The sequence below is a fragment of the Phyllobates terribilis genome, unplaced genomic scaffold (assembly GCF_046119375.1).
Source record: "Phyllobates terribilis strain yellow unplaced genomic scaffold, ASM4611937v1 Scaffold_2__4_contigs__length_985480577, whole genome shotgun sequence".
In the NCBI taxonomy this organism is placed as follows: domain Eukaryota; kingdom Metazoa; phylum Chordata; class Amphibia; order Anura; family Dendrobatidae; genus Phyllobates; species Phyllobates terribilis.
Window position 1 is genome coordinate 114,880,651 of NW_027362762.1, and position 17,723 is coordinate 114,898,373.

General features: G+C 44.6%; 1 protein-coding gene across 4 annotated transcripts in view; it reads right to left on the minus strand.

Moving 5' to 3' along the window:
- The window catches only part of STARD13 (StAR related lipid transfer domain containing 13), a 536,983-nt gene that overhangs the window by 190,094 nt on the left and 329,166 nt on the right, over positions 1–17,723 (minus strand). The window contains exon 1 of one of the 4 annotated variants that reach the window (XM_073662519.1): positions 17,365–17,703. The exons of 2 other annotated variants lie outside the window; for them this stretch is intronic. In XM_073662519.1, coding sequence (XP_073518620.1) covers positions 17,365–17,527 — 163 coding nt within the window. In that variant the 5' untranslated portion in view covers positions 17,528–17,703. Of the gene's footprint in view, positions 1–17,215; positions 17,283–17,364; positions 17,704–17,723 lie in introns of those variants that run through there. One more of the 4 variants, XM_073662524.1, reaches the window with a different exon arrangement.

Here is a 17,723-nt window from a genome sequence, read left to right on the forward strand (position 1 = left end):
ACAGCTTAACAACAGTGCTATCTCAAACAAGTCAAGGACGCTCTATAATTAAAGGAAAAGTCTGGTTAAACCACAACAAAAATAGTAACCCACACACATACTCAGTCATCTGTACTGTATGCTTCTATACTCACTACATTGCAGAAGGGTTGATGGTGTAAAATGGTATATGTCAACAACCCTATGGCCATATGGATCCCATATGTATAATATAACTAAGAATGTGTCCGTCTGTCCGAAGCCTCTATAGACAGGGCATGCTCAGTGTGGCACAATAATGACAATATGTCCAGGACAAGAGAGAGAGACAAATTCGTGAGTACACCCCCGTATTGTCAGTACATTATATATACAGCGCAAAGCATAAGTGAGTACACCCCCGTATTATCAGTACATTATACTGTATATACCGCGCAAAGCATAAATGAGTACACCCCCTGTATTATCAGTACATTATGTACACAATACTCAACATAAGTGAGTACACCCCCTGTATTATCAGTACATTATACAGTTGTGCTCAAAAGTTTACATACCCTGGCAGAATTTTTCCTTTCTTGGCCTTGTTTCAGAGAATATGAATGATAACAAAAATACTTTTTCTCCACTCATGGTTATTGGTTGGGTGAAGCCATTTATTGTCAAACTACTGTGTTTTATCTTTTAAAGTCTTAGGCAATGTGCCCATGTAGCGCCCCGAGGGTTCGGCCGCTACAGGGGTATTGCACCTCTGCCAGAGGTGTGATATTCCACTCCCAGGTAAGGATGGAGTATGGACCAGGACTCAGTTAGCTGCATACAGCACACACACCCCATTTCCGAGGGACAGCTCAACGGTGCTCCCACTAGACAGAAGTGCAGGCACGACCGACCATGTCCCTGCCTGGAGTGGGGAGGGAGGGGGGTGGAACACCCAGTGCTGTAGGGGCAGATAGGGGTTGGTTCCTGAGCGTAGGAAGGAGCTCATTGGTTGTTGGTCACCTGGGCTCATGGTCAGAGGGAGGTATAAAAGGTGGGCACCATCTTAGATCTGGGTTCTGTCCAGAGAGAAGACAGGGAGTAGAGGCTCTGTAGGAGCTCTACTCCAGAAGGGCCTAGTGAGAGGCCGAGGAGGAGGTGAAGGGGAGCTGAGATTTTGGCTCATCTCAGCTCCAAGAGAAAGGAACAGAAAGGAACAGAAACAGAAAGGAACTGCAAAGAAAGAGAGAGAGAAACAGAAGGGCTCAGGAACTAGAAGGTGGAAGGGACCCTAAGAACCCACGAGAATCCAGGGTGAAGGGTCAGGCAGATTAAGGGTACCGGATCCCAAGTTGGTGGAGGAGAAACTACCCTCAGCCAAAGACCGGTCGTCGTGATCATCTATTGGTGCGACACCTCATCAAACCTGCTAGGAAGGCACCATATAGGAGAGCGGAGGACGGGGCCCACGTTTAACCGCACGAGTCCGCGGCAGCTGGACAAAAGTAGGTCACTGGTGAGGCAGGCCAGAGAAAGGATTAAATGGGGTCCTGTGCCATGCTCCTGAACTGCCTGGGAGTTGACCGAGCCCCTCACCTGGTGGACGCAGCACGGCTCGGGCGGTCACTGCCGACGGAAGTGACCCGGAACAAACGAACTGTGAGTAAAGACCCTGGACTGTAACTTGTTGTCCGTGTGCTCCTTCGCTCCTCCGGCACTACCAGTACTGGGACCTTCACCACCATCACTCCCACCATCCACTACACTGCCCTGGGGCCGCACTCTTCCCGTGGGGAGTCACACTACCCTAGCTGCACACTTCATCAGCCCCAGCGGTCTGCATGCAGCGGCGGTTCCTAATAACCGCAATCCACGGGTGGCGTAGTCGGACATTATCTGAAGCACGTAGCAGACTACCATTGGCCTGACCACCCTGAGCCGCGGGACCGGGCCGCCACTACTACTACCCCCATAGTTCCCCTATCGCCCGGATCCGCGTGCCCCACGGCCCAGGGGGCGAGTCACCCACGCTGCGGAAATGAAGCAGAAATTTTCTGCTTCATTTCTGCATGTCCTCTCCCGGATAAACGCATGCGGAATTCCGCACGCGTTTATCGTGCGTTTATCGCGCGATTTCCACATGCGGAATTGCCTTGCGTTTTTTATTGCACTGCAAAGGCAATTCCGCTTGCGGAAACGCAAAATTAATGAACATGCTGCGGATTTTTCCCTACAGCAAAAATGCTGCGGAAAAATCCGCAGCATGGGCATTGAACTTGCGTAATCACATTGGGGACCATGGGGGGCGGATAACATAGCGTTTGACAAGCGTTTACGCTGCGGAAATTCCACAGCATATCCGCTTGAAAAACGCTACTTGGGCACATAGTCTTAATGACAACCAAAAACATCCAAATGACCCTGATCAAAAGTTCACATACCCCAGTTCTTAATACCGTGTATTTCCCCCTCTAACATCAATGACAGCTTTAAGTCTTTTGTGGTAGTTGTGGATGAAGTTCTTTATTTTCTCAGATGGTAAAGCTGCCCATTCTTCTTGGCAAAAAGCCTCCAGTACCTGTAAGTTCCTGGGCTGTCTAGCATGAACTGTGCGCTTGAGATCTCCCCAGAGTGGCTCAATGATATTGAGGTCAGGAGACTGAGATGGCCACTCCAGAACCTTCACTTTGTTCTGCTGTAGCTAATGACAGGTCGACTTGGCCTTGTGTTTTGGATCGTTGTCATGTTGGAACGTCCAGGTACGTCCCATGCGCAGCTTCCGGGCGGATGAGTGCAAATTTGCTTCCAGTATTTGCTGATAACGTGCTACATTCATCTTTCCTTCAACTTTTACCAAGTTTCCTGTGCCTTTGTAGCTCACACATCCCCAAAACATCAGCGATCCAACTCCGTGTTTTACTGTAGGAATGGTGTTCCTTTCATCATAGGCCTTGTTGACCTCTCTCCAAATGTAACGTTTATGGTTGTGGACAAAAAGTTAAATTTTGGTCTCATCACTCCAAATTACCTTGTTCCAGAAGTTTTGAGGCTTGTCTCTGTGCTGTTTGGCGTATTGTAGGCGAGATACTTTGTGGCATTTACTCAGTAATAAAATGCCGCAAGCGTTTTTGACTGCCAAGAACATGCAGAAACGCTGAAGAAATTTTCTGCTTCATTTCTGCATCGTGGGCACATACCCTAAGTGAGTACACCCCCGTATTATTAGTACACTATATATATATAAAGCGGTCAGCGTAAGTGAGTACACCCCCGTATTATCAGTACACTATATATATAAAGCGGTCAGCGTGAGTACACCCCCGTATTATCAGTACATTATATACACTGCTGTAGAAAATAAAGGGAACACTTAAACAACAGAATATAACTCCAAGTAAATCAAACTTCTGTGAAATCGAACTGTCCACTTAGGAAGCAACACTGATTGACAATCAATTTCACATGCTGTTCTGCAAATGGAATAGACAATAGATGGAAATTATTGGCAATTATCAAGACACCCTCAATAAAGGAGTGGTTCTGCAGGTGGGGACCACAGACCACATCTCAGTACCAATGCTTTCTGGCTGATGTTTTGGTCACTTTTGAATGTTGGTTGTGCTTTCACACTCGTGGTATCATGAGACAGACTCTACAACCCACAGAAGTTGCACAGGTAGTGCAGCTCATCCAGGATGGCACATCAATGCGAGCTGTGGCAAGAAGGTTTGCTGTGTCTGTCAGCGTGGTGTCCAAAGGCTGGAGGCGCTACCAGGAGACAGGCCAGTACACCAGGAGACATGGAGGGGGCCGTAGGAGGGCAACAACTCAGCATCAGGACCGCTACCTCCACCTTTGTGCAAGGAGGAACAGGAGGAGCACAGCCAGAACCCTGCAAAATGACCTCCAGCAGGCCACAAATGTGCATGTGTCTGCACAAACGGTTAGAAACCGACTCCATGAGGGAGGCATGAGGGCCCGACATCCGCAGATAGGGGTTGTGCTCACAGCCCAACACCGTGCAGGACGCTTGGAATTTGCCACAGAGCACCAGGATTGGCAAAGTCGCCACTGGCGCCCTGTGCTCTGCACAGATGAAAGCAGGTTCACACTGAGCACATGTGACATACGTGACAGAGTCTGGAGACGCCGTGGAGAGCGATCTGCTGCCTGCAACATCCTTCAGCATGACCGGTTTGGCAGTGGGTCAGTAATGGTGTGGGGTGGCATTTCTTTGGAGGGCTGCACAGCCCTCCATGTGCTCGCCAGAGGTAGCCTGACTGCCATTAGGTACCGAGATGAGATCCTCAGACCCCTTGTGAGACCATATGTTGGTGCGGTTGGCCCTGGGTTCCTCCTAATGCAGGACAATGCCAGACCTCATGTGACTGGAGTGTGTCAGCAGTTCCTGCAAGATGAAGGCATTGAAGCTATGGACTGGCCCGCCCGTTCCCCAGACATATGTATATGTCTGTATATGTTTGTGTGTGCGTGACTGCGTGCGGCCTCCCGCTGTCTCTGGGGGGGGGGCATGCGGCCTCCCGCTGTGTATAGATGGCGCCGTGCGGCCTCCTGCATTGTATAGATGGCGCCGTGTGGCCTCCCGCTGTGTATAGATGGCGCCGTGTGGCCTCCCACTGTGTATAGATGGCGCCGTGCGGCCTCCTGCTGTGTATAGATGGCGCCGTGCGGCCTCCTGCTGTGTATAGATGGCTACGTGTGGCCTCCTGCTGTGTATAGATGGCGCCGTGCGGCCTCCCCCTGTGTATAGATGGCTACGTGTGGCCTCCCTCTGTGTATAGATGGCTACGTGTGGCCTCCTGCTGTGTGTAGATGGCGCCGTGCAGCCTCCCGCTGTGAGTAGATGGCTACGTGCGGCCTCCCGCTGTATATAGATGGCTACGTGCGGCCTCCCGCTGTGTATAGAGGCGCCGTGCGGCCTCCTGCTGTGTATAGATGGCTACGTGCGGCCTCCTGCTGTGTATAGATGGCTATGTGCGGCCTCCTGCTGTGTATAGATGGCTACGTGCGGCCTCCTGCTGTGTTTAGATGGCTACGTGCGGCCTCCTGCTGTGTATAAATGGCTACGTGCGGCCTCCTGCTGTGCACAGATGGCTACGTGCGGCCTCCTGCTGTGTACAGATGGCTATGTGCGGCCTCCCGCTGTGTATAGATGGCTACGTGCGGACCCCTGCTGTGTATTGATGGCTACGTGTGGCGTCCCGCTGTGTATAGATGGCTACGTGCGGCCTCCTGCTGTGTATTGATGGCGCCGTGCGGCCTCCCGCTGTGTATTGATGGCGCCGTGCGGCCTCCTGCTGTGTATAGATGGCGCCGTGCAGCCTCCCGCCGTGTATAGATGGCTACGTGTGCTCAATATTGAGTCATACAATTAATGTAAGGCTATGTGCCCACGATGCAGAAATGCTCCGGATTTTTTTTGAGCGTTTCTGCATCTCCCTGGCAGAAAAAACGCATGCGGATTGTACATGCGGATTTTACATGCGTTTTTCCTGCCAGGGACATGCGGAAGTGAAGGGTTCTTCACATGCATTTCTGCATGCGGGTCGTCAAGCGCTTTCCAAGGGATTTTAGCATCACTTGGAAAGTGCTTGACAACTTGGTCACACTATATAAATCCATGCAACCAGCATGGATTTATATAGTGTGACCGTAAAAGAATGGTAAAAAATAAATATATAATTACCTTCTGATGGCCTGCCGACGTCAGCAGTCGCGTGACCCGTCACATGACTAAATTATGTCACGGCAGGTCCTTTTCAGACCATCGTGAGCTGCCGGCAAGCCAGGACGCATCGGATAAAGACACCGGGGGCCATCAGAAGGTAAGTATGATATTTTGTTTTTTATTTTATTCTTTTTTTTGCAGGTACTATGGTACCTGGGTCTGGAGGAGAGTCTCCTCTTCTCCAGACCCGGGTACCATCCGCACATTGAACCGCATGTTATCCGCATGTACAGATGCAGTGATGCGGATTACATGCGTTCTAATGCAAGTCAATGGCGGCGAAAACGCCGCGCTTCCGCAAAATAATTGGTAATGCTGTGGATTTTTCCGCAATGATAATCCGCAGCGGAAATTTCTGCAGCATGTGCACAGCACATGCGGATTATCATTGGGGAACATGGCAGACCTTCTACCAAGCGTTTTTTAAGCGTTTCTGCAGCGGAATTGCTTAAACGCATAGTGGGCACACAGCCTAAAAAAATTTATTATAACTAATATTGTGGCAAATTAATTTCACGTGAACTATCACATGATCTATCACAGGGGATCATGTGACATGTGATACATCAGGTGTGTGGAGGGGGGGGGGCGCGCCTTCTAAACTGCCCGAGGCCCTTGCTACTCTTAATCCACCCCTGAGTACACCCCAGTATTATCAGCACATTATGTATGCAATGCTCAGTGTAATTAAGTACACCCCCTGTATTATCAATACATTATATATACAGCGCTCAGCGTAAGTGAGTACACCCCTGTATTATAATTATTCATAATGCTCGACACATATTTTTGTCCAAAGTGTCAGGCACAGTGTCTTCAACAAAATGGAGCTGGAAATCGCGGGATGCGCACGCGTTGACTCCGGCACCATTTTATTGAAGAATTTCCTTACAATGTCAACATAGCAGTGCGCACACGCCAGCCATCGCCATTATCCTCATGGGGATAATGAGGGGAGGAGTCCTGAGGAGATAATTTGCATATTCCCACTGCATTTTGGGGTAAGTGAAGAGTCTCCGCGAGCTCAAAGAACACTGGATTTTGGCTGTTGGAGCTGAAAAGAGGACATTGGTAAACTAGGGGAGGAGTCCTGAGGAGATAATTTGCATATTCCCACTGCATTTTGGGGTAAGTGAAGAGTCTCCGCGAGCTCAAAGAACACTGGATTTTGGCTGTTGGAGCTGAAAAGAGGACATCGGTAAACCAGGGGAGGAGTCCTGAGGAGATAATTTGCATATTCCCACTGCATTTTGGGGTAAGTGACGAGTCTCCGCGAGCTCAAAGAACACTGGATTTTGGCTGTTGGAGCTGAAAAGAGGACATCGGTAAACCAGGGGAGGAGTCCTGAGGAGATAATTTGCATATTCCCACTGCATTTTGGGGTAAGTGAAGAGTCTCCGCGAGCTCAAAGAACACTGGATTTTGGCTGTTGGAGCTGAAAAGAGGACATCGGTAAACCAGGGGAGGAGTCCTGAGGAGATAATTTGCATATTCCCACTGCATTTTGGGGTAAGTGAAGAGTCTCCGCGAGCTCAAAGAACACTGGATTTTGGCTGTTGGAGCTGAAAAGAGGACATCGGTAAACCAGGGGAGGAGTCCTGAGGAGATAATTTGCATATTCCCACTGCATTTTGGGGTAAGTGAAGAGTCTCCGCGAGCTCAAAGAACACTGGATTTTGGCTGTTGGAGCTGAAAAGAGGACATCGGTAAACCAGGGGAGGAGTCCTGAGGAGATCATTTGCATATTCCCACTGCATTTTGGGGTAAGTGAAGAGTCTCCGCGAGCTCAAAGAACACTGGATTTTGGCTGTTGGAGCTGAAAAGAGGACATCGGTAAACCAGGGGAGGAGTCCTGAGGAGATAATTTGCATATTCCCACTGCATTTTGGGGTAAGTGAAGAGTCTCCGCGAGCTCAAAGAACACTGGATTTTGGCTGTTGGAGCTGAAAAGAGGACATCGGTAAACCAGGGGAGGAGTCCTGAGGAGATAATTTGCATATTCCCACTGCATTTTGGGGTAAGTGAAGAGTCTCCGCGAGCTCAAAGAACACTGGATTTTGGCTGTTGGAGCTGAAAAGAGGACATCGGTAAACCAGGGGAGGAGTCCTGAGGAGATCATTTGCATATTCCCACTGCATTTTGGGGTAAGTGAAGAGTCTCCGCGAGCTCAAAGAACACTGGATTTTGGCTGTTGGAGCTGAAAAGAGGACATCGGTAAACCGCGCGCATTTTGAGGCTTTTTTTTTTTTTTTAAAGCTTTTTTTTTCACTGTTTTCAGAACATTAACAGTAAGAACATGGAAGAGTCCAGGAGCCATTTGGTGAGCTGCATATCCTGCTACATGTTCACAGACTTGCCAGTGGAAAAGCCAAACTTCACATGCCAGAAATGCAAGCTTGTGTCCCTGTTGGAGGAAAAGTTGCGAAATCTAGAAGAGAGGTTTACTACCTTGAAAATCATTAAGGAAGGTGAAGAGTTCTTAGACAGAGCAGAATTATCTCTTCATGATTCAGAAAGAGAAGAAATTCGAACTGCACCTGAGGAAACAGAGGAATGGAAGCATGTGACCCACAGAAGCAGGAGGATCGAGAGGCAGTCAGCACCCATACTGCTCAGGAACCAGTACCAGGCTCTCACGCAGGAGAACCATGAAGAAATACAGCAAAATAAGACTTTGCCAGCAATGAATAACCTTGTAAGCCCTCAGAATCCTCCTGGATGGAGAAAGAAGAATGTTGTCAAGAAAAAACGGAGAGTGGTGGTCATGGGGGATTCCCTGTTAAGAGGAACAGAGGCCGCTATCTGCAGACCAGACATAACCTCAAGAGAAATGTGCTGTCTTCCAGGAGCAAAAATTAAAGATGTGTCTGACAGGATATCAAGACTCTTCAGACCTACAGATCACTACCCATTCCTGCTAATACATGTGGGGACAAATGACACCGCAAGAAAGGACCTGGAAACCATCTGCAGTGACTTTGAAGACTTAGGCAAGAAAGTGAAAGAATTGGGAGCGCAGGTCGTCTTCTCATCCATCATCCCAGTGGATGGCCATGGAACAATGAGGTGGAATAAGATTCTACAGGTGAACAACTGGCTACGTCGATGGTGCCGTCAACAAGGATTTGGATTTCTGGATCACGGAATGAATTACCTATACGATGGACTACTTGCTAGAGATGGGGTGCACCTTACGAAGACTGGAAAACATGTATTTGGAAGTCGCCTTGCTACACTCATCAGGAGAGCTTTAAACTAGAACAATGTGGGAAAGGAAGCAAAAGGCCAGAAAAAGCCATACAGCTGACAAATACTATTGAGATCTCTGCTACTGGAAGTGGAAAGGAAGAACAAAGACAAAACAATTTAAATAATAAAAATATGGGAGGAAGAGAAACCAATCACAAACTAAAATGTTTTTATACAAATGCACAAAGCATGGGCAACAAACAAGGAGAATTGGAACTACTAACGCAGGAAAAGGAATATGATGTTATTGGAATCACTGAAACTTGGTGGGACGATACACATGATTGGAATAAAAGGCTAAAAGGATACAACTTATTTGCAAGAAACAGACTTGATAAACGAGGAGGAGGTGTCGCATTGTATGTTAGAAAAGCGTATATCTGCACAGAGATTGAAGCTTCAGAGACTGGGAGTTCTGTGGAAACTGTTTGGGTAAGAATACAAGGAGAGAACAACGGAAAGGACACCATTATAGGCATTTACTACAGGCCACCTGGGCAAGCTGAAGATATGGATGAACTCTTTATGTATCAAATGACCAAGTTCTCCAAAAAATATGACGTAGTGGTCATGGGAGATTTCAACTATCCAGACATTTGTTGGGAATCTCTCTCAAGTAAAACTAACAGGTCAAGCAAATTCTTATCTTCTCTTGCTGACAACTTTATCTTCCAAAAGGTAGGGGAGAAAACAAGGGGATCTGCTACTTTGGATCTAATCCTTATAAACAGGGAGGAGGCAGCGATCATGCTATTATAGAATTTTGGATAACTAGAGGAGGAAGACATGTGAAGACTCAAACTTCAAGGTTAGATTTTAGAAAGGCAGATTTTAAGAGACTCAGAAAGAGAATAGGAGGGATCCAATGGCTGGATGTCCTTAAGGACAAAAATGTCCAGGAAGGATGGGAAATTTTTAAAAATGAGATTCTCAAAGCACAATCGTTAACAATCCCGAAAAGTAGGAAGAATGGGAAGCATTTAAGGAAACCAGGATGGATGAACACAGAACTTAAACACATGTTAAAAAGAAAGAAAGAAATGTTTATTAAATGGAAAGAGGGAGGCATATCTAAAGAAGATTATAATGCAGTCTGCAGATCCTGCAGGGCACGTATCAGGTTAGCTAAAGCTGACAATGAATTAAGGCTTGCAAGAGATGTCAAAAGCAATAAAAAAGGATTTTGGGGGTATGTCAAAAGTAAAAGAAAAGTCAAAGATGCTATAGGCTTTTTACAGGATGAAAATGGAGAAATGGTAAGAGAGGATGTTGAGAAGGCCGAACTTTTTAATTCCTATTTTGCATCTGTTTTCTCTCAGAAAGAAAATGTAACATCAACTGATCTTCACTGTCCTTTTAGAGGAATAGAGGAATCCAAGTTATCTGTAAACAGAAAGATTGTGAGGGAATATTTAGCTAACATAAATGAGTTCAAGTCTCCAGGTCCAGATGAATTACACCCCAGAGTACTGAAGGAGATCACAGAAGAAATTTTAGAACCACTCTCCATAATCTTTGAAAATTCTTGGAGAACAGGAGAAGTCCCAGAAGACTGGAGAAGAGCAAATGTTGTTCCTATCTTCAAAAAGGGGAAGAAGGTGGACCCAGGGAACTACAGGCCGGTGAGTCTGACTTCTATACCAGGAAAGATCTTTGAACAAATTATTAAACAACATGTATGTAAGTACATGGATAAGAATGAAGTGATTAACCAGAGTCAGCATGGGTTTGTAACTAACAAGTCATGTCAGACTAACTTAATTTCCTTCTATGACAGAATCACTGACTGGGTGGATCAGGGAAATGCTGTAGATATAGTATATCTTGACTTCAGCAAAGCATTTGACAAAGTATCTCACACCATCCTTATTGAAAAAATGACCAAGTATGCAATGGACCAGGCAACTGTTAGGTGGATTCATAACTGGCTTAGTGATCGGACTCAAAGGGTGGTTGTAAATGGCTTCACATCCAGCTGGATGAATGTCTCAAGTGGGGTACCACAGGGCTCCGTCCTGGGACCTGTATTGTTCAACATCTTTATCAATGATTTAGATGAAGGAATTGAGGGTAAACTGATTAAATTTGCTGATGACACAAAGCTAGGAGGGATAGCTAATACTAGAGAAGAGAGAGAGAGGATTCAAAAAGACCTAAATAAACTGGAGCAGTGGGCAGCAACCAACAGAATGGTTTTTAACAGGGAAAAATGCAAAGTACTACATCTGGGCAATAAAAATGAAAAAAGCATATACAGAATGGGAGGAATAGAGCTAAGCAACAGTACATGTGAAAAAGACTTAGGTATACTAATAGATCATAGACTGAACATGAGTCAACAGTGTGATGCAGCAGCAAAAAAGGCAAATACAATTCTGGGATGTATTAACAGAAGCATACAGTCTAGATCACGTGAAGTCATTATCGGTCTTTACTCCTCTTTGGTCAGACCTCATCTGGAATACTGTGTACAGTTTTGGGCACCACATTTTAAAAAAGACATAGACAAACTGGAGCAAGTTCAGAGAAGAGCGACCAGAATGGTGACTGGTCTGCAAATCATGTCCTATGAGGAACGGTTGCAGGATTTGGGAATGTTTAGCTTGCAAAAAAGAAGACTGGGAGGAGACTTAATAGCTGTCTACAAATATGTCAAGGGCTGTCACATTGTAGAAGGATCATCTTTATTCTCATTTGCACAAGGAAAGACTAGAAGCAATGGGATGAAACTAAATGGGAGGAGACACAGATTAGATATTAGAAAAAACTTTTTGACAGTTAGGGTGATTAATGAGTGGAACAGGCTGCCACGAGAGGTGGTGAGTTCCCCTTCAATGGACGCCTTCAAACAGAGGCTGGACAGACATCTGTCTGAGATGATTTAGTGAATCCTGCTTTGAGCAGGGGGTTGGACCAGATGACTCAGGAGGTCCCTTCCAACTCTACCATTCTATGATTCTATGATTCTATGCTATGTTGACGTTGTAGCACATTACTTCAATAAAATAGTGCCGGAGTAGAGCGTGCACATACTACGATCTACGTAGTTATTGAAGACACTGTATATGTGAAATCGTAGACATAGTGTCTTTAAAAAAATGGCGCAGGATAGCGCGGTATGCGCACGTGCTGACTCCGGCATCATTAACAAAATGAAACAATAAAAATGCTCACCACCCGGGCGTAGAACGGTTTCAATAGCTAGTGTGTATATATATATACAGTACAGACCAAAAGTTTGGACACACCTTCCCATTTAAAGATTTTTCTGTATTTTCATGACTATGAAAATTGTACATTCACACTGAAGGCATCAAAACTATGAATTACCACATGTGGAATTATAAACTTAACAAAAAAGTGTGAAACAACTGAAAATATGTCTTATATTCTAGGTTCTTCAAAGTAGCCACCTTTTGCTTTGATGACTGCTTTGCACACTCTTGGCATTCTCTTGATGAGCTTCAAGAGGTAGTCACCGGAAATGGTCTTCCAACAATCTTGAAGGAGTTCCCAGAGATGCTTAGCACTTGTTGGCCCTTTTGCCTTCACTCTGCGGTTCAGCTCACCCTAAACCATCTCGATTGGGTTCAGGTCTGGTGACTGTGGAGGCCAGGTCATCTGGCGTAGCACCCCATCACTCTCCATCTTGGTCAAATAGCCCTTACACAGCCTGGAGGTGTGTTTGGGGTCATTGTCCTGTTGAAAAATAAATGATGGTCCAACTAAACGCAAACCGGATGGAATAGCATGCCGCTACAAGATGCTGTGGTAGCCATGCTGGTTCAGTATGCCTTCAATTTTGAATAAATCCCCAATAGTGTCACCAGCAAAGCACCTCCACACCATCACACCTCCTCCTCCATGCTTCACGATGGGAACCAGGCATGTAGAGTCCATCCATTCACCTTTTCTGCGTCGCACAAAGACACGGTGGTTGGAACCAAAGATCTCAAATTTGGACTCATCAGACCATGCATAGATTTCCACTGGTCTAATATCCATTCCTTGTGTTCTTTAGCCCAAACAAGTCTCTTCTGCTTGTTGCCTGTCCTTAGCAGTGGTTTCCAAGCAGCTATTTTACCATTAAGGCCTGCTGCACAAAGTCTCCTCTTAACAGTTGTTGAAGAGATGTGTCTGCTGCTAGAACTCTGTGTGGCATTGACCTGGTCTCTAATCTGAGCTGCTGTTAACCTGCGATTTCTGAGGCTGGTGACTCGGATAAACTTATCCTCAGAAGCAGAGGTGACTCTTGGTCTTCCTTTCCTGGGGCGGTCCTCATGTGAGCCAGTTTCTTTATAGCACTTGATGGTTTTTGCAACTGCACTTGGGGACACTTTCAAAGTTTTCCCAATTTTTCGCACTGACTGACCTTAATTTCTTAAAGTAATGATGGTCTCTCGTTTTTCTTGCCATAATACAAATTCTAACAGTCTATTCAATAGGACTATCAGCTGTGTATCCACCAGACTTCTGCAGAACACAACTGATGGTCCCAACCCCATTTATAAGGCAAGAAATCCCACTTATTAAACCTGACAGGGCACACCTGCGAAGTGAAAACCATTTCCGGTGACTTCCTCTTGAAGCTCATCAAGAGAATGCCAAAAGTGAGCAAAGCAGTCATCAAAGCAAAAGGTGGCTACTTTGAAGAACCTAGAATATAAGACATATTTTCAGTTGTTTCTGTACTGTATATATAAATATATTATATAGAATAAAAAAATAAAATAATTTTATATACAGTGTATATATATATATATATATATATATATATATATATATATATACATACACACACTTTTTTTCTACTATGACAGGTGTGAATCACGAGAGGATGGGCTCTAAGGCTATGTGCCCACGATGCAGAAATGAAGCAGAAAATTTCTGCAGCATTTCTGCATCTCCCTGGCAGAAAAAACGCATGCAGATTGTGCATGCGTTTTTCCTGCAGAATACATGCGGATCCACATGCGGATTCACATGCGTTTCCGCATGCAGATTGACAAGCTCTTTCCAGGCGATAGCATCACTTGGAAAGTGCTTGACAACTAGGTTACACTATATAAATCCATGCAAACAGCATGGATTTATACAGTGTGAACCGTAAAAATTAAAACAAATAAAGCTATACTCACCCCCGAGGCCCCGGCGTGGCTGCAGCGCTGCTTCCTGGCTGGTTCCCGGCTGCCGGCATATCGCGAGACAGAACGGTGAAGGGCCTGCGGTCACATGACTGTGACGTCACCGAAGGTCCTTCAGCGCTGCCTGCATTCAGAGAGAAGCCGCCGGACAGTTGAATATAAACTTTATTTGTTATTTATTTGTTACTTTATTTGTTAAAGTAAAAGAAAAGTCAAAGATGCTATAGGATTTTTACAGGATGAAAATGGAGAAATGGTAAGAGAGGATGTTGAGAAGGCCGAACTTTTAACTCCTATTTTGCATCTGTTTTCTCTCAGAAAGAAAATGTAACATCAACTAATCTTCACTGTCCTTTTAAAGGAATAGAGGAATCCAAGTTATCTGTAAACAGAAAGATTGTGAGGGAATATTTAGCTAACATAAATGAGTTCAAGTCTCCAGGTCCAGATGAATTACACCCCAGAGTACTGAAGGAGATCGTAGAAGAAATTTTAGAACCACTCTCCAAAATCTTTGAAAATTCTTGGAGAACAGGAGAAGTCCCAGAAGACTGGAGAAGAGCAAATGTTGTTCCTATCTTCAAAAATGGGAAGAAGGTGGACCCAGAGAACTATAGGCCGGTGAGTCTGACTTCTATACCAGGAAAGATCTTTGAACAAATTATTAAACAACATGTATGTAAGTACCTGGATAAGAATGAAGTGATTAACCAGAGTCAGCATGGGTTTGTAACTAACAAGTCATGTCAGACTAACTTAATTTCCTTCTATGACAGAATCACTGACTGGGTGGATCAGGGAAATGCTGTAGATATAGTATATCTTGACTTCAGCAAAGCATTTGACAAAGTATCTCACACCATCCTTATTGAAAAAATGACCAAGTATGCAATGGACCAGGCAACTGTTAGGTGGATTCATAACTGGCTTAGTGATCGGACTCAAAGGGTGGTTGTAAATGGCTTCACATCCAGCTGGATGAATGTCTCAAGTGGGGTACCACAGGGCTCCGTCCTGGGACCTGTATTGTTCAACATCTTTATCAATGATTTAGATGAAGGAATTGAGGGTAAACTGATTAAATTTGCTGATGACACAAAGCTAGGAGGGATAGCTAATACTAGAGAAGAGAGAGGGAAGATTCAAAAAGACCTAAATAAACTGGAGCAGTGGGCAGCAACCAACAGAATGGTTTTTAACAGGGAAAAATGCAAAGTACTACATCTGGGCAATAAAAATGAAAAAAGCATATACAGAATGGGAGGAATAGAGCTAAGCAACAGTACATGTGAAAAAGACTTAGGTATACTAATAGATCATAGACTGAACATGAGTCAACAGTGTGATGCAGCAGCAAAAAAGGCAAATACAATTCTGGGATGTATTAACAGAAGCATACAGTCTAGATCACGTGAAGTCATTATCGGACTTTACTCCTCTTTGGTCAGACCTCATCTGGAATACTGTGTACAGTTTTGGGCACCACATTTTAAAAAAGACATAGACAAACTGGAGCAAGTTCAGAGAAGAGCGACCATGTCCTATGAGGAACGGTTGCAGGATTTGGGAATGTTTAGCTTGCAAAAAAGAAGACTGAGAGGAGACTTAATAGCTGTCTACAAATATGTCAAGGGCTGTCACATTGTAGAAGGATCATCTTTATTCTCATTTGCACAAGGAAAGACTAGAAGCAATGGGATGAAACTAAATGGGAGGAGACACAGATTAGATATTAGAAAAAACTTTTTGACAGTTAGGGTGATTAATGAGTGGAACAGGCTGCCACGAGAGGTGGTGAGTTCCCCTTCAATGGACGTCTTCAAACAGAGGCTGGACAGAAATCTGTCTGAGATGATTTAGTGAATCCTGCTTTGAGCAGGGGGTTGGACCAGATGACCCAGGAGGTCCCCTCCAACTCTACCATTCTATGATTCTATGATTCTATGATTTTATTCTTTTTTTACAGGTAGAATGGTACCCAGGTCTGGATAGTCTCCTCTCCTCCAGAACTGGGTACCATCCGCACATAGAGACGCATAGAAGCCGCTTGTACAAATGTACAGTCACGGTTTCTATGCGTCTCAATGCAAGTCAATGGCGGGAGTTCCGCTGCGCTTCCGCAAAATTAAATGACATGCTGCGGATTTTTGTACGCAGGATAAACGCTGCGGAAAAATCCGCAGCATGTGCATAGAACATGCGGAATCCCCTTGGGGACCATGGGGTGCGGATTACCTAGCGTTTCAACAGCGTTTACGCTGCGGAAATTCCGCAGCATAAACGCTTGAAAAACGCTACGTGGGCACCCAGCCATACACACACCGTATTTTACGTTCAAGTGCTGTCCCTGAAAAAAACAGAATGCGCTTGGACCAATCTTATTCAATGAAACAGTACAGATGAGTGATTTTTTTTTTTCACTGACTTAACCTGCGTGTGAAAAAAATCACAACGCGCATTTGTTTGTACCATAAATTGGACGGGACTCACAAATTGAAGTCTAGGAGTGCATGAAAAAAAAAAATCGCATGCCATATGCCATAAGAAGCCATAGTTTAGCATCCGAAATTTACAGATACATTTCAGTTCTGTAACATAGGAAACTAAATGGTCCTGTAAATGATTAATAGCTGCTGTTGTAAAAAAATGGATTGCACATAGACTGCACACGGATGATAAGTCAGAAAAAAATGTTCCCACTTTTTTGGATGAAACTGAACAATTCTTTTATACGCTCGTGTGAATCTACCATAATAGGTAGAGTTCTTTTTTTTCCTTTTTGCACATTTTCCAAACTAAAATTCTAAATATATTTCCTGACAACAGCATGCATGGCATACTAAAAATCAATAAATAATACAACATAAATACAAAATTATCTAAAGAAATGTAAATAATAAATGATAAAGAATAAGTACAAAATTATTAATACAAATGTAAATAAAAAAACAAATAAAATACCAGAATTAAAAATCCCAAATAAATTATTGAATTATTTAGGATTGGAAGCTTTAAAAATAGAAATTATTATAACAATAAAACCGTGTTACCGAGTATCACTAATATTTCCTCTAGATCTTTTCTGCAACTCCCGATAAAGACATCATAAACTTACTTTTCAATTACTGCAGTAAAGGAGTGTAACTGAATGACACGCTGGAAACGTTCGGCGTACAAGTAATAATAAGGAGGTGATGAAAAGGGTATTATAATAAACAAATATTTGCCAATGAAGCGGAGAGGATGGCGCCAGGTAGTACTCACCTTGCTGAATTTTAGCCAGGAGCTGCTGTCTTGCTAGGAGCCTGCTCATCCTATAGGGAGACCTCCTCCTTTTCTCAAAGCACACATAGTACTCCTGACTTTCAGGTGACACATAGCCCGGACGCTTACAGCCGGGGGCCGGGGAATCCTGACCCCACATCATGGATCACAAAAACAAATAGTAGCTTATTCTTCAGTCTTTTTCTTTCTTTTTTTACCCAGATCTCCAATTCCTGGTATTGCAAATCTAACCTGATCATGCAAAGTAGCAAGAAAGGGAAAGTCGTCAAGTACATGAGGAGTGCCAGTAGCTACAATTCAGGATTCCAAGGAGGTCACGTGGCTCGAGTTGACCAATG